This window comes from Podarcis filfolensis (genome assembly GCF_964270895.1).
Source record: "Podarcis filfolensis genome assembly, chromosome: 15".
NCBI lineage: Eukaryota > Metazoa > Chordata > Lepidosauria > Squamata > Lacertidae > Podarcis > Podarcis filfolensis.
The window spans coordinates 11,909,419-11,933,296 of NC_139618.1; the positions used below are offsets into that span (position 1 = coordinate 11,909,419).

Sequence of the window (23,878 nt, forward strand, 5' to 3'; positions counted from 1 at the left end):
AGAGGGAGGAAATGATTTTGAGTGTGACCTTTTAAAGCTGTTTATTCAATGCTAACAGCCCGGAGACCTCCAGAAGAAAAACATGTTTTGTTATGGGTTGAGGAAGTTCTTAGCCTGTACTCAGGATTGGGGAGAAGAAAAAAAGTGGATTAAATATATCTTTCAGATGAACAAATTACGTAGAGATCCTCTGTTGCAAGCTTCTTTCCCTCTGAAGGCTCATAGCTGCTTTCCTTTTTTGATCTCTTTCTAGTAGTATTTAAGACCGTCATCACATTCCTTCCCCGACTCAATTTTATTCAAATGTTTTGTAAGATACCCTCATGCTCTGTACGGCACCATGCTCAGAAATCTTTAAGGACATCTGCCTTAAGCAAAGTTCTTCGAAGGTCAAATTGTTGGGTTGTATAATCAAAGCATCCATACCATTAAACCCTTAATTATGTTTATTTGGAAGGAAAGCCCCTTTGAATGCAGTAGAACTTACCATGGGGGGTATTTGGAGATTGCAGCCATGCATGTGGACTAGAAACTTGGATATCTTTCAAAATGAAAATTGGGAGTTTCAAGATTTTCTGCTAAGCTGGGGATGGAACTGTTGTGTTCCTATGGTTTCTTCCATATTTAAGCAAGTAGGTTGACTTGATGAAACTGGCAAAGATTAGGGTTGGTACCGAGTAACTGGGGGACAGTTTGGTTGGTGGGGAGATGGAATGCCTGTAGTAAGTTTTCTCACAAAGCTTTCTGAGTCCTCACCTTCTCTGTGTATGGAAGTGCTCTGTGAGAGAATGTTCTTGGGTGGAGGCCAATCTTCTTTGTGGTCCATTGGAGGAAAATCTTGAGCCAGGAGCAGACCGGTTAAAAGCCTCAGCCAAAAATAGTTTTTGTGTGTTTGTATTTTATGGTAAAAGAATGCATACAACAGAAATAAGATTTAAAACAAGGGCCCATCAAAACATAAATGTGAGCACACTCAAATATTACAAAGGGCAGATGTGTTTTGACATCAAGTCTTCACTGGTGGCCAGAATTATGACCAGATAGTAGGTGGGGGCAGGAAGTTTAAAATAGTACCTGAGGAGAATACGTATCTTATTGTGGCTAAATCTTTATTCTGACACTCACCCTTAGGCTTAAAAAAACAAAACACTCTTCATTTCAATAATGGGATCAAACATCATCAGGATACAGGATGTTTGAACCCTACATAAAAAAATGGTAACACAAAAATGCAAAGGAGAACGTTAAATGCAAAGCTTTTTAAATAATTATATGCAGGTTTGGCCTTCAGTCTCACTCCTGAGTAGGAATGAGGGAGAAAATCGATTCACTTCACATTTAAAGTTAAGTATATCAAATTTGCACTTTTCAAAGCAACATGAGAACCAAAATACAGCCATCCATCAAAATTAGCACACATCCAAATTTTGTAATGCAGTCGCTGAACAAAAGAATGTTTACAAAAGCCCACATATGGGGGGGGGGGGAATGGGCATAAAAATAAATATATTGGTGAAAATGACGTCTGAAACTGCATTGCATTAGAAGGAACTGCATGCCAAAATGTGTTAATTAGGACATATTCACGCTAAAAGACTGAAGAAGTTTTCATTCTGCCACCTACAATGGGAGCTTTGCTAAGTGGTTTGAAGTGGCGTTCAGGCCCTATGAACAATCCTTCTGTCTTTTGCAGCCCTCTCCCCACCATGTTCTTAAAATTTCATAGAATCATAGAGTTTTAGAGTTGGAAGGGAGCCTAAGGCTCATCTAGTCCAACCCGCTACAACCCTCTTTTTGTCCAATGTGGGTCTCAAACCCACGACCCTGTTATTAAAAGTCTCATGCTTACCGTATTTTTTGCTGTATAAGACTCACTTTTTCCCTCCTAAAAAGGGGAAATGTGTGTGCGTCTTATGGAGCGAATGCAGGCTGCGCAGCTATCCCAGAAGCCAGAACAGCAAGAGGGATCACTGCTTTCGCTGTGCAGCGACCCGTCTTGCTGTTCTGGCTTCTGAGATTCAGAATATTTTTTTTCTTGTTTTCCTCCTCCAAAAACTAGGTGCGTCTTGTGGTCTGGTGCGTCTTATAGAGCGAAAAATACGGTATATCGGTGGAGCTGTTTATTCCACTGACTTGGCAATAACAGCCAGCAGCCAAATGGTTAAATGCAGAACTCAGCAGCTGTAAATCCAGCTCCTGAGATATCTCTATTTCCCCCATCTCACAGGGCACCCTTTTTTCGAATTAAATGGCTGTTTATTTTTCGGCCTTTAGCTTGCAAATGATTAACGAAGGCCGAGGCAGGGAGCTGAAAATAGGATAATTCAGGTGTGCATTCCATTATTTGGTCCCCTGCTATACAGTGCCTCAAGCTGCGCTGATTAATGAAGAGTAGAGGAAGGAATCCATTTATGGCACCACCTCAGGCTCTAGCTCGGCCAGGTGTGGTCTCCCCGATGTCATATGCTCTGCCTAAATGCACGTTGCAAGGAAACAAAGCAAAAAGCAAAGAACACCCAGCATGAGGGCTAGCACCATGAGGCATTTAAGGCTACCGATCACCCAAACTGAACTTACGATCAAATGCTGCGCCCCCTGGGCTCACCTGCCCATCTGACTCTTATCTCGAGGTGGCAGGGTGCAATGAAGAGGGCGACCCATGCACTTTGCATGCGGCATCCTTGAGACACGAAGACCACATTTTTTTGCAGTCAAGTGGTGTATAAATTTTATGAAATGTAATACAGTGGTACCTCGGGTTAAGAACTTAATTTGTTCTGGAGGTCTGTTCTTAACCTGAAACTGTTCTTAACTTGAAGCAACACTTTAGCTAATGGGGCCTCCTGCTGCCGCTGCGCCATCGCTGCACAATTTCTGTTCTCATTCTGAAGCAAAGTTCTTAACCCCAGGTACTATTTCTAGGTTAGCGGAGTCTGTAACCTGAAGCGTCTTTAACCCGAGGTACCACTTTATTACTACTAGCCACGATCTGGACCCTGCCCTTTTTTTGTGAATGCTACTGAAGATTGCATTAGATCTGTCAGCAGCTGCGTCAGGATGCCTGCTCATCTTCTGATCAACTTAAAGCATCTTTCTTTGGGTGGCAGGAAGGAAGTGACAAGACAAGATGACCTCCTCTACACTGGGAGAAACTTCTAGAAGCCAAGTGGAGGAGCCTGAAATAGGCATCTCTCTCTCTCTCTCTCTCTCTCTCTCTCTCTCTCTCTCTCTCTGAGCAAACTGACACTTGCCATTTCTTTTAACAGAACCATAGATTTGTGGCTGTCCAGGCTCCTGCCAAGGCCTTCCTCGTGGCCATATGGTCTGTTGTGCCTTAGCTGCAGAAATGGCCCTCATGGAACCTGTTCCCATGGAGGCTGTTTGCTTGCCTCGCAGAGGAAATGAAGTCCCGCTGGCCTCAGCCACTTAATGAACCTTTCCCATATCTAGCAAGTGCCCAGCAGATGGCCAAGCGAATAACTCGGGAGAGGCAATTCCAAAGTCTCTAATTTGATGACACCTTTCTTATTGACTTACTCTCTGTTTCTGCACTCAAAGCCTTTACAGTACTCTTTTTAACAGTGCACATGTTAAGATCTAAGCCACTGATGTGCTTGATCTCCTGCAGAAGCCTGCCACTGCTTTGAAAATGATGTCTGCAAGGAAGAAGGAGCAGAAGCTCACATTTTGCCAGTAAGACGGGGTGAGGAATTTCAGGCCTGGTGCTGAATGCAGGACTTCAAGGCCTTCCCAGATTAGTCCCAGGGAATTGTAGCTCTGTGAAGGGAACAGGAGTCTCCTAAGAACTCTGCACTGTTAACAAACCGCAGCTCCCATAATTCTTTGAGGGAAAACATTATTCAAAGTAGTGTGTGTTAGGAGAAATTTTCCTGAAAATGCTGAAGAATTTTCATCAGGATTCTTAGAAAGAAAATCCGCAAGTTGGCTGCAGAAATGTGGAGAATCGAATTAAAGCCTGGGGAAATGAGAAACGGAGAAAACCGAAATTAACAGATCTTCCCATCCTTAATCCACAATAACTTCATAAAATGTGTACACGAAAGGACTGCACACCCACTGGTACTTTGCAGCTACTCAGCCTTGCTGCCTGCAATGTGATTGCAGGATGACTCGATGCACGTGCAGAGGGCACCCGATATGGGAGACCCTGTGGTAGCGAATATCCAAGCAGGCTTGAGACCTGGGCATCTCCCTCTCGTTTTAGAAATCTGATAGTGAGAAACACTATCGGAGCAAGAGGCTCGTTTGACCTTGAGTTGAGACGGTGGCAGATTGAGCAGGACGGGCCCAAGGGGGCAGTCAGTGAAGCGACTGGAAGGAGGTTAGGTCACAGGTCTCCAAACATCCATTCTCTCAGTTCTATAAATACATGGTTTGGTTACTCACTGCATAAGCTTTGGAAAAGGCCTCTTTATTGACACTTCAGCATTCTCTGAAATCTCTTGTTGGAAAACCTTTCAACTGGAATGTATCCAAAGATGGAGAGGGACAGAGGTCTGGGAACCCAAGCCCTGTGAGGAGCATTTGAAAAAGAAAAGCTGAGTGCGTTTAGTGGTATTGTTGAATTGGAATTGTTTAGTGGAATTGTTGCACCTTTCCTCCATGGAGGCATTCCTGGTTCTCCTCCCTCTGTTTTGTCCTTCCAACAACCCTGTGAGGTAGTCAAAACAAAAAAAAATTTTTCCTTCCAGTAGCACCTTAAAGACCAACTAAGTTAGTTCTTGGTATGAGCTTGGTATGAGCTTCTAGTGTGCATGCACACGAAAGCTCATACCAAGAACTAACTTAGTTGGTCTTTAAGGTGCTACTGGAAGGAAAAAAAATTTTTTGTTTTGACTATGGCAGACCAACACGGCTACCTATCTGTACCTGTGAGGTAGGTTAGGCTGAGAGACTGTGACAGGCCCAAGGTCACCTAGCGAGTTTCGTGGCTGAGTGTGGGGGCTTGTGAACCCCGGTCTTGCAAATCCTAGTTCACAGCTTGGATGGTAAGAACATCTGCGTCTGACTCTTAGCATCTGGAATAATGGCAAGGTCCAGTTGTACCCAATAATTCAGCAGGGTGGCCTGTCCGTTGCAGGGGAAGCTCTGTGCTTTGTGATGGGCAGCAAAAGCCAACCCCCCCTCCCCATTTTTTCCTAACTCCCCAAGGGACTGAGTCGCCTAAGTCAATTTGGGGTCAATTTGGGAGAGTCAAAATGGCTTCAGGATTGCTCTCCTGTACTATTTCAGGCACGTGGTTTATATATTTATGTATGTGTTTGCCTTGTACATTTTATGAATACTCTTTCTATATTTGAGACCTTAGAATTCTTTATAACAGCTATTAGCCCACTTCCAGTCAGGGAATTGTGGGAAAGGTATTGATCTTTGCACTGGGCCCCAAATCTCCTCACTGGTTTTAAACAGCTAGTTGTGTTTCCGAAGAGCGGCGTTAGTGAGAAAGAGAAACCCAGACGCCTGCCATGTTAATTTGATCAGGGGCAAGTTAAGCCCTGTCAGCGAGAGCGAGAGTTTGTCTCTCACACAGCCTTCACCGGCTGCCCATGGAAGTCTTCCATCTTTGCATAGCTATATTGACACCCTGCCTTTGCAGCGCATCCCTCAAAGAACCCAAAGAGAGAACTGTTGTTAAGGGTATTGGGAATGATACTTCTGTGAGGCGCAAACTACAGTTCCCATTGTTCTTTTTGGGGAGGTAGGGGGAGGAATGTTGTTTAAATATATGGTGTGTGTGTACAGCTGTAGTTAGCATATACATATTTCATGCACATTTCTGTACTGTCCCACATAGTAAGCAAGCTGTCTCAACCTGTACACACGAAACAGTGCTTGCAGACGCCTTTGGGGGTTTTAATATCTCTCAGCAGCCCATCAAAACAATCAGAAAATTACTGCCTTGGACATTGCCACTGTTCCAAAATAAAGGTGGCATCTTCCTAGTACTTGTCATCCAAAAGGAAAACACGCACACGTTAATTCAGCCTTCAGTTTGTTGTTTGTTGTTTTTTATATCCAGTTGGTTTCTTTTCCCTTCCTCTTCCTTTGTGCATATGTTCTGGATGAGGCCCCAAGGTTTTAAAATCCTTTTCCTGGAAGCCAAGTGTCTTGTTTGCCTCTGTGGTCTTTTTTTCACAGCCAGGATTCCTTTCTGGTTTTTACATTCAAGCCAAGGCGTTTCGAAGGGTCAGAGTTGCACTTAGGCTGTGTACATACTACTGTTTCTTCTGGCTCCAGTGAGCTCCCACTGCTGGCATGTGAAACTGAGGACGCATAGCTTTAACCACAATCTATATGTATTGTCTAGCTTCTTGAGAAATGTATAGAATATTCGGGGAAACCCGGACGTATGTCAACCCATGTCAGGAATGGAATGGGCGGGGGGAGGGATTTCCAAAAAAACCAGGTTAGAAATAAACAAAGCTCAACAACTTTTATATCTGGATTTTCACTCTCTGAAATATGGCAGCCCTAAAATATAGTATAAAGACTAGGGGCTAGTTCCATTCACAAGCCCTGCTGCCATTCTGCCTCACATTAAATCCCTAAAGCTTTCAGATCCCACCCCATGCAACCAGTAAGCTCACTTGACCTTCCCAACTCCATTCATATCCAGTATTGTGATCTGGCACTACAAATCCTCCAATGGGGGCTGTGTGATGACAGCCTTACATTTTTATGTATATAGGAAGATATGCAAAATATATTTAAGATCACTAATAAAACATATCATACACACACAGTGCAATGTGAACAATTTTATTTATTGCCCTCCACAAATAGGATCTTTATGCTTAAACAGCAACAGTGCTTTTTACCTGGCACCTAAAGGTGTATAATGAAGGCACCAGGCGAACCTTCCTGGGGAGAGGATTCCAAAAATGGGGAGCCACTGCAGAAAAGGCCTTTTCTTGTGTTGCTGCCATCCAGACCTCTCATGGAGGAGGCACACGAAGGAGGGCCTCAGATGATGATATCAAGGTTTGGTTAGGTTCATATGGATTTACAAGCTTTAATGCTTTCAAATTTAATATTTCGCAATAATTTTTTAAACGCCAGCTTTCCAGTGCTGTGGTAGCTATTATCCTACTTTAATTAAGCTCACTTGGGTCAGCATCTTATAGTTCATTTCCTGCAGCCTGATCACAGTAATAACGTGGGGATGATATTTATTTAAGGTGAAAATGAATCAACAGAGAGAACCTTTGTTAAGCCTAGAAAATCCACAGTAAACCTTTCGGATTTAGCTGCAACCTGCTATGTAATGGAAAGCAATGTTCCAAGTGTCCTTGCAGCCACTGGGCAGGTGAACGACCAGGTCATGAGCGTAGCCGGGGGGGGGCAGCTTCCCCCCCCCAATAAATAAAAATCAATAAAAATACATGGCAAATTGAGGCTTGCCCCCCCCCAAGAAATGGCCTGCCCCCTGCCCTAACAAAAATCCTGGCTACATCTATGGACCAGGTCTTTGGGCTCTCAAATTAACTTGCATAGTTTTTCTTGGGGGGGAGATGCATAAAAATGGAGGCTGGTCCATAAGGGTGAATGGAGGTCTGCTCTACCAACTTAAGCATGACCCTACCTGCCTGCCTTATTTATATCTGGCCCAACGGTTGGCACCAGACATTGGATTCCTCTTTCGTGGTGTTGACTCTGTAGAACACAACTAGGAGGAGGATGGGGACAAACTAGTTTTAGTGGTCTCTGGGCCTGTCCATACCTCTGCTTAATGTAAATTGCCTCACGACTCCTTTAATTCTCCTTTGTCCATGTGTAATTGTGGAATAAATGAATGAAAATGATATTTATTCTTAGGGAAGGTATGGTGAGGATGACCATGCCTGCCTTAAGACCGATTCTGCGAACAAAGAGGTTCAAAGAAGCCACAAGGAAGGGTCCCTTTGCAGAACTGTTTCTGCATGTTTTACAACCTGAGTTGTAAGTGTCTTACATCCTGAGATGCTGAGACAAAGCAAAGGTTGGACTTAAAAGCTTGACTCCCTAAGAGGCTCTTTTCCTGGATAATGTTACAATTAAGTAAAGAATGTATTAGAAGTAGATTGTTAGCCTTGAATTTAGAGGTGACCCGACATAACAAGGAGAAATAGCAGATGATAGTTTAAGAACTAGTACCCTTGCTCAAATGCTTCATGAATATTATAAAACACACCCCTATTGTAAAAACTGCTCGTTTGAATGGACATGGGATGTATGTTATTGTTGGGGGTACCTGTTTTACATGTTTAGGAGCAAACATGATGTGGGCGGATCAGGAAGCCTGTAAACTGCAATTTCTTAACCAATAGGAATTGTAGTAGGGATATTTGAACGGTCTTATCTGTGATGTGAACTGGAATGTGCAATCCCCTCTTTCCAGCATGAGTTGGGGGGTTCTTTGCCCACAGTACTGTGTCGACCAGCAATAAATCTGATTCTGCTTGATCATGTTGTAGACTCCTTTCAAAGAGAAATTTGAATCCCTCTGGGAAAGATCTCTGGGTCAGATTTGTCCAACTATCGTTCTCCATCTGCTGCTGTCCCACAGTTTTTTTTTCTGCCCTAAATCCAGAGATGTCTTATGCTTTGAAAATCCAAATGGGGGGAAAGGGACATTGATCGCATAGGGAATGTCCAGATAATAGGGAAGAGAAATCTGAAGGGTGGCAGACTTTGCACTGGGAGGAAAACAGAGCTCTGGACATTTCTTTCCCACCAAATTTGATACAGGGAAAAAGAGGTCTGTGGTGCCCCTCCTTAGTCCACAACTTCATGCCAGAGTGTCGTCCCTCCTAAATGACCAGAAGCGTTGTGTGTGTGCGCCTGTGTAATGATATGGGATTAAAGCATTAGTTGGCTAATTGCATTGATTAAAGCCTACAACTGCTTCCCACCCCTGGCAGAATGTTGTGAGGCAGGATGTGGTGGTGGAGGTGCTGGAAATCTCTCTAATGTAGAAGAAGGCCGTAACTCAGTGGCAGAACGTCCCCTATTCCATCCTTTGCGTCTCCAGGTAGGGCTGAGACCCAGGCAAGCCACTGCCAGTCAGGGCGAACAAGACTGAGCAAGATGAAACCTTTTCCAGACCCATGAGGACTAGAATCTTGAAAAGGTCTTAGGGCTGAATCTCTGGCATTTCCCAGGTAAGCCTGGGAGAGACCCATGCGGGAGACAATGCCAGTGGTCTGACTCTGCATTAGGCACCTTCTTGTGGTGAATCAGTGTGTTCTGGGGGTAATTTGTATCATGCAACAGCCATGGAGAATCTTTATTTGTATGTTTTCCCCTCCTTTTGTCCAGTACAGGCAGCAGTGACCCTTACTGCATTGTGAAAATTGACAATGAAGCCATTATCAGGTAAGTGGTGAACATTAGAACACCCACTTTCCCCCCTCCCTCCCTCTTTCTCTCTCTCTCTCTCCCTCTCGCCTTGCCCTGCAAAGCAGAGGAAAGGGGCCAAAATCTGGACTTAATCCAAGCATACTTTTCATGAGTTACCCCTTGCATTTCAGATTTTGTATGACAGGGGTAGGCAACCTAAGGCCAGGGGGCCGGATGCGGCCCAATCGCCTTCTGAATCCGTCCTGTGGATGGTCCGGGAATCAGCATGTTTTTACATGAGTAGAATTTGTCCTTTTATTTAAAATGCATCTCTGGGTTATTTGTGGGGCACAGGAATTCGTTCATTTTCCCCACCAAAATATAGTCCAGCCCCCCACATGGTCTGAGGGACTGTGGACCGGCCCATGGCTGAAAAAGGTTGCTGACCCCTTTTCCTTTTAAGCACCTGGTCCTTTTTATCTCTCCCTTCCTCCCACCAGGACAGCCACTGTGTGGAAAACACTATTTCCTTTCTGGGGCGAAGAATACGAAGTCCACCTCCCCCCCACCTTCCACTGCGTGTCATTCTATGTCATGGACGAAGATGCACTCAGGTATGACATCACTTCCTGCGGAGATGAGGCTCTTCCTCCTGGCTCTCCTTTTTAACGGCGCTGCATCTACGCAGCAAGTTTTTGTGGACTCCATGCTTCTAGTGCACACAAGCTTTGTGGAGCATCCTCGCAACACCATCCTCACTGAAATGCCACACATATCCCTCATTTTACTTGCATTTACCATTTCGGCAGAAATTTCAATAGGTTCAAAATAAATATATGTGGAAGTGATAAATCTGGAAAACATAGTGCCTTGCACCTTAAAAGCTGCAGTGGTAAACCTTTCTTAAGTTTTCTTTTCTGTAAATAAATAAACGAATAAATGTGCTACTGCTAAGCTTGGGTCTGCTGACACCTCCCTGTTGTGTGTAGCTGGTGCCATTTCTAAAAAAATTATTATATTTATATATCACTATTTATTTAAAATAATAATAATCTTTTTAAGATAATATTTCTTATTAGTTTTTCAATTACAATAATCAAATAAAAGCCTCATTATAACAATGCCAAGTTATTATACAATTACTAAGCCCAATCATTCAGATGCCAATTTATATAATTTAGGTGGCCTCCCATGTGCTAGAATTGATGGTTTGATGATTTACCCAGTACTTTATTTAAAATAATAATAATCAGAGCGGTTTACATCAATTGTACATAAAACCATGCAATAAAGACCATATTAAAAAAAAACCTTAAAAATAACTATTGTGGAAAGATGTATTCTTAATGGCCTGCATAAGCCTGATGGAATAGAAAAGCTTTCAGCATGTATTTGAAAGTCGAAACGGAAGGTGCCTGCTGAATCTGTATTGGCAGAATGTTCCACATTACTGAGCAGATGACAGTACAGCATCCCTGATAGATGGGCTGGCTGGCCAGGCCTGGATATGTACCTTTTGCTACCTGAGGTGAAGGACAAGATTGTAGCCCCCCACCCTGTAACACAAGATGGTATCCCACCCCCCTGTACAGAATCTGACCTGGTTGCTAATTGAAACATGAATATCACAAGATCTCCCACTTTATCTGTGGAGTTCCGGGGAATGGCGGGTGGGCTGTTGCCACTCCCAGCATCCGCTGCCTGAAGCAGGTACATCATTCTGCCTGGGGCAAGGACCGGCCCTGCACTCATCCTCCTAGGAATTATGTGCAAGCAAGAAGAACCCTGACCCCAAGGCAGCCTCTTCCACTGTCAATAAGTTCTTTTACCATTTGGAAATAACATTCTGGGGAAATTTGTTTAAAGGTGTCTGTTCCTAGTGCTAAAAGGAAAAGGAGTAGCGTTGGGAGAGGGTTTCTCAGATGGGTCGCCAGGAAAGGTTGTTGCATCAAATGTCTTCAGGTGATACTGTGGGTTTCAATGTGAGACAATTTCCCTCTCTTGCCTCCAGTCCAATTTCAGTTCTAGTCCAGATCAATAAAACCTGAAATGCCCCAGACTTATACTCTCTGGTTTCTTGGACATCCCATTTACCTTAGGTTTTTTTGTTTTTGTTTTCCTTTCTCGTGCCAGCCGGGACGACGTCATCGGGAAGGTCTGCATCACCCAAAGTCTGTTGGCTGAGCACCCAAAAGGTGAGATTATTCCCTCTGTTGGGAGAGGTAAATAATTTTGAATGAGTAAATTGAACAAATTTGGTGCACGGTCCCTGCCCCAAAAAGTCAGTATCTGCAGATGAAGTCCTTCCCAAATAACTAAAGCAGGCGAACCTCCCATTTCTTTCTCATTTTCTTTGCCTTCCCCCCTTATTCTTAGTAAACAAGGATGTTTGATGGATAACAAATTTGGCAACGAATTGTAACATCACATTCATTTTTTTAAAACAGTTTTTCTGGCCATACAAAGAGTGCCTTTAAACACATGGGACGGTTACCTGAGCCTCGAGATGCATGTGAACTCTGCACAACCCAGTCTTGACTGTTTTGTGCAAACTCTCATACTGTAACTGCTGCTCATGATCAGCTATACAGCGAGGGGAGGGGAATGTGCAAATTAAATGCAGATATGTAGATATTCCTGTTTTGCACAATTTATTCCAAACACAGACTGTAGGAGTGAGGGGATCCCCTAACAGAATCCTCTGCTATTTATCCATGCAGATTCCAGATTCAGCTGCTTCTCCCTCCAATTCATATAGGTCCCATTTCTCTCTCTTTGTGTTATCCTTGTGGGTCTGAACCCAGAACAGGTTTGAGGGCAGCAGTCAAGAACTGGATCCCTGCTGGATCTCCTGCTTCCACCCACTTCCATCTCCTTATCTGTCTACCTTCCTAGACAGCAGCAAAAGAGAGGACGTGATCTGCTTGCTCAAGGATCAGGGGATGTCTTGGGAGGCCCAGTGACTCATCTTTGGGATGGAGGCGGAGAGAGAGATTGTGTCTGTGAAAAGAATCTTCCTCTCTTGACCTTTGGGGTGGTTTCTGCCCAGTAACTTAGATGCTTTTCCAAGATTCAGAGGTGATGGTTGTTTTCTTGGCTTTAGGCCTGGGTTCAGGGGTCTCCTGGAGAACATATCCCTGAGCTGACTGTGTGAATATTGCAATGTTTTCATGTGGTTTTGTGGGTCTGCTACGCAGGTTATTCATCTCTCAGGAGGACAGCACGCCCTCCAACATCTCACAGAGCACACTTGTAATGCCACAGTTCTTTGTGAGTTGCTCCACTATAGTTTTTTATTATTATTTGTTGCAGATATGCATATACCGTTTTTCATCAAATGAGATTGCAGATACATTTATGAGGAAATCAGACAGCAGAATTAAACAGTGCAGTATATCAGCTTTGACAGCCTAGTTTCCTCCAGAGTCTAGAGCAGAGGTAGGCAACTTAAGGCCCGGGGGCCGGATGCGGCCCAATCGCCTTCTCAATCCAGCCCACGGATGGTCCAGGAATCAGTGTATTTTTACATGAGGAGAATGTATCCTTTTATTTAAAATGCATCTCTGGGTTATTTGTGGGGCATAGGAATTCTTTCTGGTTTTTTCCCTAAATATAGTCCGGCCCACCATATGGTCTGAAGGATGGTGGACCGGCCCACGGCTGAAAAAGGTTGCTGACCCCTGGTCTAGAGGTTTTAGACTACAAGGTCCCATTTTTGTTTGTTTTTTCTCATGGCATTTAAGTAAAAAAAAAAAAAAAGCAGATACTGTGTTGCAGTCTGGCAATGAAGAATTGAATCCAATGCTTCTTTGATGAAAATAGGGACGTCTTATTCCATCATCATCATTTTATTATTTAAACCCAACCCATCTGATTGGGTTGTCGCAACCAATCTGGGTAGCTTCCAACGTCTATAAAAACAAAACAAAGCTTTAAACATTAAAAAAGCTTCCCTATACAGGGCTGCCTTCATATGTCTTCTAAAGGTTGTATAGTTACTTATCTCCTTGGCTCCGGGGGGCAGGGGTTGTTGCATAACTCCATACCCTCCAACATTTCTGTGATGAAAATAGGGGCATCCTGAGGAAAAGTGGGACATTCCAGGATCAAATCAGAAACCTGGACAGCTTCTGTGAATCCGGAACTGTCCCTGGAAAATAGGGACATTTGGAGGGTCTGCAATGCTAGCCCTACACAGAACAGACCAGTAAATTGGAGCAAGTGGTCCATGCATTTTGTGTGAAATTCCCTCCCTCTTGCATCACTGCAGCAGCTGCATTCTGTTCGTTGACAACATTGCATGACTGACTCTTCCCTGTCTGCAGCTAATGAGAGACCTCCTTTTTCTGCTGCATTTCTAGGTCTGAACTTTGAAATGCTGTGTCTGTGTGCTTTCGCTTTGGGGGTTTTTCACTAGCACTTTCCCCCCCATGAAAACTTGCTCTTTACCGCTGAATCGGACCAAATGGCAATCCGCGAAAAATCTGAATTGAAGTTTGTTTTCTGACTTAGCGTTAAAAAGCAGGTTTTCCTGGGGAAAGTGCCAAAAGCGGCAAAAAAAAATAAAAATAAAAGTGCTCAGGCACAGAGCTTTAAAGTGCCAACCTCTGCCTAGAAAGCGCAGGGCAAAAGGTAGGCGTGGATGATCCCACGCCTTTAGCCCATAACTCTTTCCTAGCATAGGCAAGACCCAGCACATTTACTGGCTTGTTCCAATAAATGGGATGGAAAAGATGAACAGGGTGACAACAGTGCCGGATTTATGTATAAGCTAAACAAGCTATAGATTAGGGCCCCTGGGCCCCCAAAAAAATTAAAGGGGGGAAAAACTGGATGTACATTTCCAAAATATAAGATAAAAAATAAAATAAAACCTACATACAGCAACAGTGTTTTGTGTTGTGTAGTCTCCTATGATGTAAGTAATGGGCCCCGCCTTCTAGCCTGCTCCCTAAAATATCACTGGTTTGCTCATTTCTATATATAGGGTGCCTCCATTCTGCATGGACTGGTTGCATGGTGACATGTGCAAATGGCTTTAGATACCTATTAGGTCCATATAGCGTATATTCAACACAAAAAACAGTGACAATTTGTTGTTGACAAAGGACAGCTGGCCATATAAAGGGCCCTGTTACCTTCAGTAGCTTAGGGGCTCATCAAACCTAAATCTGGCCCTGGACTAGGTGGCAAGAGGACTAAGAGCTAAGGAAGACTCCAGAGTCAGAATAAAATGTCAAAGAAGTTTTTAACAGTCTCCAGCTGTGTACACACTCCTGTTTAATCCACATCAGGATGCTCCCACTGCTGGTTTGGGAAGCGTTAAACACATAATGTTAGCCAATATCCATATCTGTCTTGTTGCTTCTTAGGAAATATATATATTTATTTTGGTCAATAACTAGTAGAGTTCTTAGGAAATGTTTTACACTGTATTTTTGTGTTGTGAACTAACCTGAGATCTATGGATGAAGGGCAGTATACAGCAATTTTTTTAAAAAAAAGTAGTATAAACACTGACAACTGGGAAACACTGGCCTGCGAGTGCTCCAAATGGAGAACAACTTTTACCAAAGGTGTCATGGACTTTCAGGACGCTTGAACTCAGGGCAAAGGGGAGAAACGTGCTAAGAGGAAGGCACGCTTGGCAAACCCTCACTGTGACCAACTCCCACCCGGAAACCTATGTCCCCACTGTGGAAGGATGTGTGGATCTAGAATTGGCCCCCACAGTCACTTATGGACTCGCTCTTAAAACCATGTTCATGGAAGACAATCTTACTCGACTACGAGTGATCGCCAGAGAAGAAGACAGATTTTTAAAAGTAAAAAATAAAATACTGTTTTGTGGTGTGGTTTTCAACAAATCAGCTTCGACCGGAACTGAGAAAAACAATCTATCTGTGCTTCCAGCTGGTAATGTGCACTCAGCCTTCATGACCCTTGTGGTCCTTTTCCAGCTCTATGATTCCATGATCTTCTTTGACCCTGTGCCATCCCTGTGAGGGTAGGGCACGGTTGCCCCTGAGTTGAAAATCTTGTGCTTCCTTCTCCCTGTCTCTGTTCCCAGGCTATAATGGCTGGCTGAACCTCACTGAAATTGACCCAGACGAGGAAGTTCAGGGGGAAATCCATCTCCAGATTGAGATCGTTGACAGCGGTGCCGTGAGAAAGCTGCGCTGCACTGTGTTTGATGCCAGGTAAGGCTGTGCTGTGCCAGAGATGAGGTTGCAACCTCCCCTCCCCTGTGACCTTATGCCATCCAGCCCTCTGTCTGATTTTAAGATGCTTCCACAAGCTGTAAAGTCAGATCCTTTGGCTGGAGCAATCTGCCCCTCTTCCCCCACAAAGACTCCTCAGAACTGTAGCTTTACCCCTCACAGAACTACAGTTTTCAGCATCCTTAGCAAACTACAATTCCCAGGATTCATAAATTCATTTATGCTTTTCAAGTTTATACATTTCACTAATTTTACAATCATTTTGACATTTCAAAACTTGACTTCCTTCCCCCTCTTTCTGCGGTTCCTTAAATTTATTTTTAATACCTTCCACATATCCAGATTAACGTAATTTGCTCATTTATTCATTTACTTTAAATATATACTCTGGTCAAACTACAGGTTATTACAATAATCCTGCCAGTGTTCTTATCTGTTTACAATTTACCTGTAAATATTCAATAAACCATTTCCATTCTTTGCTAAAAAGTTTGTTATCTTGATTTCTTATTCTTCTGGTAAGTTTAGCCATTTCTGCATATTCCATAAATTTTTGGATCCATTCCTCCCTTGCTGGGACATCTGCTTATTGCCATTTTGGGGCGAGTAACATTCTTGCCACTCTAGTCACATACCTGAATAAGTTTCTATACAGTTTTGGTAGTTCTGCCCGTATAATTCCCAAAAGAAAAGCTTCTGGGTTGTTGTTTTTTACAAATGCTATATTAAGCATCATTTTCAATTCATTACATATCAGTTCATTACATACCCCACCCATCTGGCTGGGGGAAACCCAGCCAGATGGGCGGGGTATAAATAAATAAATTATTATTATTAAATTATTATTTCCCAGTAAGCTTTGACCTTACTACAAGGCCACCACATATGATAAAAAGAAACTTATTTATCTTTACATCCCAGGATTCCTTGTTGGAGCTCATGTGCTTTGAATGTGTGGTGTTTGCACAATCTGAGTCAGGCCACCAGTCCTTGCAACTCAGTCTTGCCTAAAGCAGCCTTCTTGGGTTTCTGTCCTGGCTCCCAGGTCTACTCAGAGATACTGGAGATTGGAGATCTAGATGCAGAGCATGCACTCTGCCACTGAGCTACTCTGCGTGGAGTCTGTCCCTTCCCCGCCCCCGGAGGATCAAGCCAAGCCCTTTGTCAGAGAACATTCTGAGCCCTCTCTAATTGCAAGAGCCCTTAATCATGGGGGATTGGCTGACTGAAGGAATGAGCTGTGCCGTTCCTTTAAGAAGAACAGAGGGAACACAGGGCGGTAATGCTGGGTCAGATAGACAGCCCTTCCAGCTTATTAATAAAAATTATTAATGATTTCGGTGAATAGCACTTGTGAAAGTGCTTCCCATAAATTTTCTTGCTCTAGGGCTGGCACAGTACAGCAGCTAAGAGACTGAGCCCTCACAGGGATTTTATTTGTCAATTTTTTTGACTACATTTTATTTTAGCCAATTTTTTTGTTGGCAATATATTTTATATTACAAATTTCCCATATAATACATAATCATTTTTTCTTTTATCGACTTCCCATCCCATTTTTCATGGTGTTTTTTTTATTCTTCCCCTTTGCTGCACCCTATCTTTCTTCTTTTATATCATAACCACAATACAATAATCTCTCATTCTTTCTGTTGCTCGTAGTTCGAATCATGCTCACAAATTCATCATACTATAATATTTCTTCAAACAATCTGGAAAAGGCTTCCATTCCTCCTTAAAGCAATCATCGTTCTCTAATTTTAGCTGTTAGCTTTGCAGATTTAGCCTAGCCCATTGCTTATCGATTCTTCTTTGGTGGAAACTACTTCTTCTTCTTTTCATTTCTGTGCATAAAGAATCCTAGCTGCATACATAAACAACCTAACCATCTTTTTTGGGGACTTCCGTCCTTATAATCCCTAGATACGTTAGTCGAGTTTTAAAAAGTCTATATCCCACCTTTGCTCAAAGGGGCTCAAGGCGTCGTGCGTGGCTCTCCCTCTCTCCCTGTTGCCCTCACAACAACCCTGTGGGGTAGGCTAGGCTGAGAAACTGTGACTAAACCAAGGTTACCCAGTGAGCATCCTTACCGAGTAGGGATTTGAATTCTTCCAGGCAGCTTTTGACAAATGAGCCTCTCTCTCCCGGCCTCAGTCCTCTTCCCTGTTTGTAAAATGGGGAATAATGCTGATGTACCTTACAGGGTTGTTTTTGCTTTTATTTAAATTTGCCTTCTGCCAGGTCAGACCCGTGGTTCTAGCTGAGACCCATCTAGCTCAGATTGTCCATTCATTGACTGCTAGCGGCTGTCCAGGATCCCCAGCTGGGGAATGAATCGGGGATCTTCTTCATGCAAAGCTCTGCTGTAATAGAAATGCTGAACCCACTTTGACCATTCGCATTAAAAATCAGAGGGGGCGGGCAGGGAAATCAACCAACATAATTGCATAGCTGGTATGAAACAGCGCAAGGAGGATTCATGGTTTTGTGGTGGGCACAGCAAAGATGAGATGGAAGGCAAAGTTCAGGCTTGCGAGGGTGTAGCAGGGAATGCCTGATCATTGCTGCTGTGCAAGCGGAGGATCTGGCGATGTGAGTCAGAGATGCGTTTTTATAAAGCAATAAACTTTCCCAATTCTCCTTTCTTTACTGTCTTGCGGTATCCACCAGTTCTCTGCTGGAAATAATCCTTTCATTAAAATGAAACTCTCAAACTCGGCGGGAGAAAAACATTGAATGTTCAAAAGGAAGCCTGTGCAGAGTGACGCTGTGTTTGAATGCTGGGCCCCCGGAAGAGGGTGCAAAGCCATATGCTAAGGGCTAGTGGGGGTGTTGTTGTTGTTGTTTAGTCGTTTAGTCATAGAATCATAGAGTTGGAAGAGACCACAAGGGCCATCGAGTCCAACCCCCTGCCAAACAGGAAACACCATCAGAGCACTCCTGACATATGGTTGTCAAGCCTCTGCTTAAAGACCTCCAAAGAAGGAGAAGGGTCCGACTCTTCGTGACCCCATGGACCAGAGCACGCCAGGCACTCCTGTCTTCCACTGCCTCCTGCAGTTTGGTCAAACTCATGCTGGTAGCTTCGAGAACACTGTCCAACCATCTCGTCCTCTGTCGTCCCCTTCTCCTTGTGCCTCCATCTTTCCTAACATCAGGGTCTTTTCCAGGGAGTCTTCTCTTCTCATGAGGTGGCCAAAGTACTGGAGCCTCAGCTTCAGGATCTGTCCTTCCAGTGAGCACTCAGGGCTGATTTCCTTAAGAATGGAGAGGTTTGTTCTTCTTGCAGTCCATGGGACTCTCAAGAGTCTCCTCCAGCACTATAATTCAAAAGCATCAATTCTTTGGCGATCAGCCTTCTTTATGGTCCAGTTCTCACTTCCATACATCACTGCTGGGAAAGTGGGGGTGTTAAGGGATGGTAATACTACAGAAGAATGTTAGAAAACAGCAACACAAGCCCTTTGACAGAAAGAGAAAACAAGGGGAGCAATTTAGGGGAGCCATGGCAGCGTGACAGAGATTGTGATGCCATGTGACTTTTACTTTTTTGTTCATTCTTTGTTTACGTACTTTCTTCCGAGCCTCAGATCTAAAAGTGCCCAGATTTGCTCATTCTTCAGTTTGCTGTATAGCCTTCTCTGTTTCTCTTATGTAAAGCTATGTAACTGAGGTTGCGAATAAGGTTACGAGTAATAGGCCGAACCAAGGCATTTTGCAGAAGGAAATTGCAATCCCACCCTCAAATAAAGGCAGGCTGTGTACACACCATATATTTAAAGCACCCCCCCTCGCAAAAAATTCTCAGAATGGTAGTTTGCTGGGAATTTCAGAGATGAACTACAGTTCCCAGAGTTCTATTATTTGGGGTGTGAAATGTGCTTTAAATGCACCTGTCAGTTTGGGTTTCTATGTTCCTCAGTTCTTCAGTCTTAACTTCAGTTTGCAACATTTCCAAGTCAGTCTGTGGAATGTTTTTTCCAAGTCCTCACAAAAAAATCGTAAGCATTTTAATGCACATTCCTTCTAATATACACATGTATGGATTTTGCCTAATACACCCATATTTTTTGCAAGCGGTGTCCAATGAACAGCCCAGGAAGTGTGCCTGGGTTAATTAACACTTCACATATGCTGATTCCAGGGGATGAACAGCGGCCAACCCCCATCTTGAACGCACATGAGTCTAGCTGTTAACCTAAAGGAGGGTTGCTATACAGTATTTCAAAAAGTGAAAATCCACACACAACGTTTGTGGAGATTTTTGTTGAAGGGTAAAGTCGTTCAACTTTTATTTTTGCAAGGGGCAAAGTTGTTCAGTTTTTTGTGGTTGTTTTTTTTTTGCAAAATCTCCCCCCCCCAAATTGGAGTTTTTGAGCTATTTTTAAGGAATTTTGCCAAAAAAAACCACCACTTCTTTTTCCTTTTTTTACTCTCCCTCTCTTTTAATTTTTTATTAACAATTTCAGCTTAACAAATTATAAAAACATCATCTTCATTATTCCCCCCCTTTCCTCCCCCACCTCCCCAACAACCCCCCCCCAAGACTTCCCTCAGCTCCTCTCTCTGATTTCTCAACCTATGTTAACCTCTGCATATTGGTATATAACACCAGTATAGATAGCAAAAATATATAAAACTGGGTCAAACATATGTTGGAAATGTAAAGAAAAGCAAGGGACCTTTTTCCATATGTGGTGGGAATGTAGAGAAATTTAAAAAAATTGGGAAATGATATACAATGAGATGAAGAAAATGTTTAAAATGACATTTGTAAAAAAACCAGAAGCATTTTTGTTAGGGATTGTAGGACAAGACCTGCCAAGGAAAATAAAGAATTTATGTATGCTACAACAGTGGCAAGAGTCTTGATTGCGCAAGGATGGAAGAATGAGGAAACCCCAACAAAAGAACAGTGGCAAGAGAAATTGATGACCTATGCAGAACTGGCAAAATTGACATGCAAATTGCGAGGCAAGGACAACTGTTACTTTAAAGAAGATTGGGAGCCTTTTTCAAATTATCTAAAAAGACAACAAAATGAACTGGACTCCTTGGCAGGTTTTGAATAAACATACACAAATTTATTGAGGATTAATATAGTAGATATATAATATAAGGATGTATACAATTTTACAAAAAAACCACCACTTCTGACGTGGGTTGCCCCGGACATTTTAACCGATTTTTGGAAATTCCACCTAGGAACTATTTCTGACAGATGAATTCCAGATGTGTCCGGGAAAATCCCAGACATATGGCAGTCCTGCTTAACGTACCAGTTCTAATCAAATCCTAACATTTATTAAACCCCAAGCATTTAGCACCCGCAGATCTATAACAATATTCTCTCTCTCTCTCTTTCCTTCCTTCACAGAGATTTGGCTCGGAAAGACAGAAACGGAGCCTCTGATCCCTTCGTCAGAGTCCGCTATAATGGCAAGACACAGGAAACTTTGGTGAGCTCCAGCTGTAAGGAGAACAAGGTGCCGGTGTGGGGATGGGGATAGGGGAAGGGCTACATAAGGCATTTAAGGGCAGGTGCATCCCATGCACAGAAAGTATGTTGCTTTCCCCCATAAAGAGCCACGGGAACTGTAGTTTAAGGCCTTGTTGGGAATGACAGCTCTGTAAGGGTGAAACTACTGTTCCTAGAGTGGGGAGCTGTGAGCTTTAAATGTGTGGTCTGAGTCTGCGCTCTGGAGAGGCAGCCAGTGCGCCTGCCAGATATATCCCACTATTGTATTTCTTTCCCCAGCCTTAAGTCCAGATGGGCAGGGTACAAATACAGTGGTACCTCTGGTTACAAACTTATTTTGTTCCGGAGGTCCGTTCTTAACTTGAAACCGTTCTTAACCTGAGGTACCACTTTAGCTATTGGGGCCTCCTGCTGCCACCGCCATGCAATTTCTGTTCTCATCCTGAGGTAAAGTTCTTAACCCGAGGTACTACTCCGGGTTAGCGGAGTCTGTAACCTGAAGTGTTTGTAACCCGAGGTACCACTGTAATAAAATTATTATTATGATCACTGTATATTAAGTCCTGTACAAGCCTAGGCGAGTGGGGCCCAAAACAGCAGAATGTCCCAGTGTGAAGCGTTCTAGTTCGAAAGTCCTTTTCATTCCTCCTCCCAACTGGCTTTCCATTCCCTGTTCACTCGGTGTATGAGTCCCCGTTTGACTCTTTTTCTCGTACCACTTTTATTAGCTCCCCCCTCCCTCCACAAAATAAAGATATTTGGTACTTGGGCAAATTTGGGGAATTGCTGGTCCCTCTCTTTGGCTACATAAGGACCAGGCCTCAAAATAATGGAGGTCATTTTTAGCACACACAAATGGAAACTCTGCCCCAAACATTGCAGGTGTGTGCGTCTCGGGAAGAACCTTCACAGCTCTCTTTTTTCAGGAAGGGGATGGTCCAAAATGAGGCTCCAGCTGGTCAAGTGAGAGAGTGAACGGGCATGTGTCTCTCTCTCTAACCCTCTTTTTTCTAGCCACTTCATTCCATCCAGTGTTATGAGTTTGGGCGGGTCAGTCTGGATGACATCCTTGGCTCCCCAGCAGGCTCTTCCTCCTCCTCCTCCTCCTCCTCCTCCTCCTCTTCTTCCTCCTCCTCCTGTTCTCACCAGCATCTTTTAAAGAATTTGCTTTCGGGAGGAAGAATTTGCTTCCTTTATTGGCTTTGCCTGTCGTCCAGGTGATCAAAAAATCTTGCTACCCAAGGTGGAACAAGACCTTTGAGTTCGACCTGGACGAGTCGGCTGTGGAGAAGCTCTGCGTCATCGAAGTCTGGGATTGGGATCTCGTCAGCAGGAACGATTTTCTGGGGAAGGTGAGCAGTGGGGAAGGAGGGCTTGGAAGAAGACACATTGAAACGTTCTGCTAGCAAGGGGGCTGTCCTGTTCAAAGGCTGATCTCTTCGGTTTTCTGCCTTTGCGTTCTGTGTACTTTTTTTTTAAAGGAACCCCCGCTTTCAGAAGGGTGGGGGAATAAACATTTTAAAATCGAATACGATTGCAGCAAACATAGAGATATGGAAAAGGCTGGAGCGACGGGCAGATGGAAAAGACGGTCCTAAATTTTGCATGCCTCTTGTACACTGCCCTGTGCAATTGGAGGGCGGGTTATAAATGCTTCTTGTATATTAAAATAAATGGAAAAAGCTGCCGCTCAGGGAATGCAGCTCTCGGCCGAGAAGAGCACTGTTCACTTACAACACTGAATTATGGGGGTGCTCAGAAGTGTGGCTGAGCCACCCCTGCCCACTTTTTAGTATACATTGCTAACCAATAGGTCTTTCCCATTCCCTGCTCCCAGGCCTGTACAGAGTTGGGGGCAGTCAGGTACACTTACCCCAGGCCTCAGAGGGCTAAGCCGGCTGGTGGGCCCTGCCCTGCCAGTTTATAACCTTATTCTAAGAAAATTCATGCCCTGAGCCTCAGACAAGCTGTGCATGGGCGTACCTGCTCCTATCTGGTTATGTTTTTTGGAAATGGGAGGTGCTGGGAGGGACATGAGGAGGCCTTGCTTCAGATGGGAGTAAGCACAACTCTCTCTCTTCCTTTTTTTAATAATAAATTTTTATTAAATTTTCTTTTACAAGTTAGTCAACACAACCATATTCTCAAATTTCCAATTTTGTACTTCCACCAGCTCCTCCATCAATCATCCATATTTTCTATTTGTTACGCATTTTCAATATATTATATTGCCAGTTAATAATATCCTTTCATCTCTCTTTCTTTTTACAATACATCTTTGACATCACAAAGCCTCTTTAAAACCGACTAGTGTTATCTGTTCATCACATATGTTTTCCAGATAATTTGTAAACTTTCCCCAGTCCTCGATGAACTTGTGATCCTTTTGGTATCTGATTTTCCCAGTCATTTTATCCAATTCTGCATAGTCCATAAGTTTCATTCTCCACTCTTCCAGAGTCGGTAGTTCCTCTTGTTTCCATTTTTGGGCCATTAATATTCTTGCCGCTGTTACTGCATATTGAAAAAGTTTATAATCACTTCTATTAATCTCTCTTCCTGTTATTCCTAACAAAAAGGCTTCTGGTTTCTTTACAAATGTATATTTAAACATCTTTTTCAACTCGTTATATATCATTTCCCAGAAACCCTTAACCTTCTTACATTCCCACCACATATGAAAAAAGGATCCTTCTTTTTCTTTACATTTCCAACACTTATTACATGTTTTAAACATTTTTGCTAACTTAACCGGTGTAATATACCATCTATATACAATTTTCATAATATTTTCCTTTAACGCCGTACATGCAATAAATTTCATATTTTCATTCCATAC

The 23,878-nt window shown here is 43.3% G+C and overlaps 1 protein-coding gene across 4 annotated transcripts in view; it reads left to right on the forward strand.

Annotated features, from left to right (window-relative positions):
* The window catches only part of RASA4B (RAS p21 protein activator 4B), a 49,628-nt gene that overhangs the window by 11,157 nt on the left and 14,593 nt on the right, over nucleotides 1-23,878 (forward strand). For 3 of the 4 annotated variants that reach the window (XM_083587597.1, XM_083587596.1, XM_083587599.1), the window contains exons 2-7: nucleotides 9,319-9,375; nucleotides 9,840-9,953; nucleotides 11,473-11,534; nucleotides 15,410-15,539; nucleotides 20,938-21,019; nucleotides 22,257-22,391. In XM_083587597.1, coding sequence (XP_083443723.1) covers nucleotides 9,319-9,375; nucleotides 9,840-9,953; nucleotides 11,473-11,534; nucleotides 15,410-15,539; nucleotides 20,938-21,019; nucleotides 22,257-22,391 — 580 coding nt within the window. The remainder of the gene's footprint in view (nucleotides 1-9,318; nucleotides 9,376-9,839; nucleotides 9,954-11,472; nucleotides 11,535-15,409; nucleotides 15,540-20,937; nucleotides 21,020-22,256; nucleotides 22,392-23,878) is intronic. The other variant, XM_083587598.1, reaches the window with a different exon arrangement.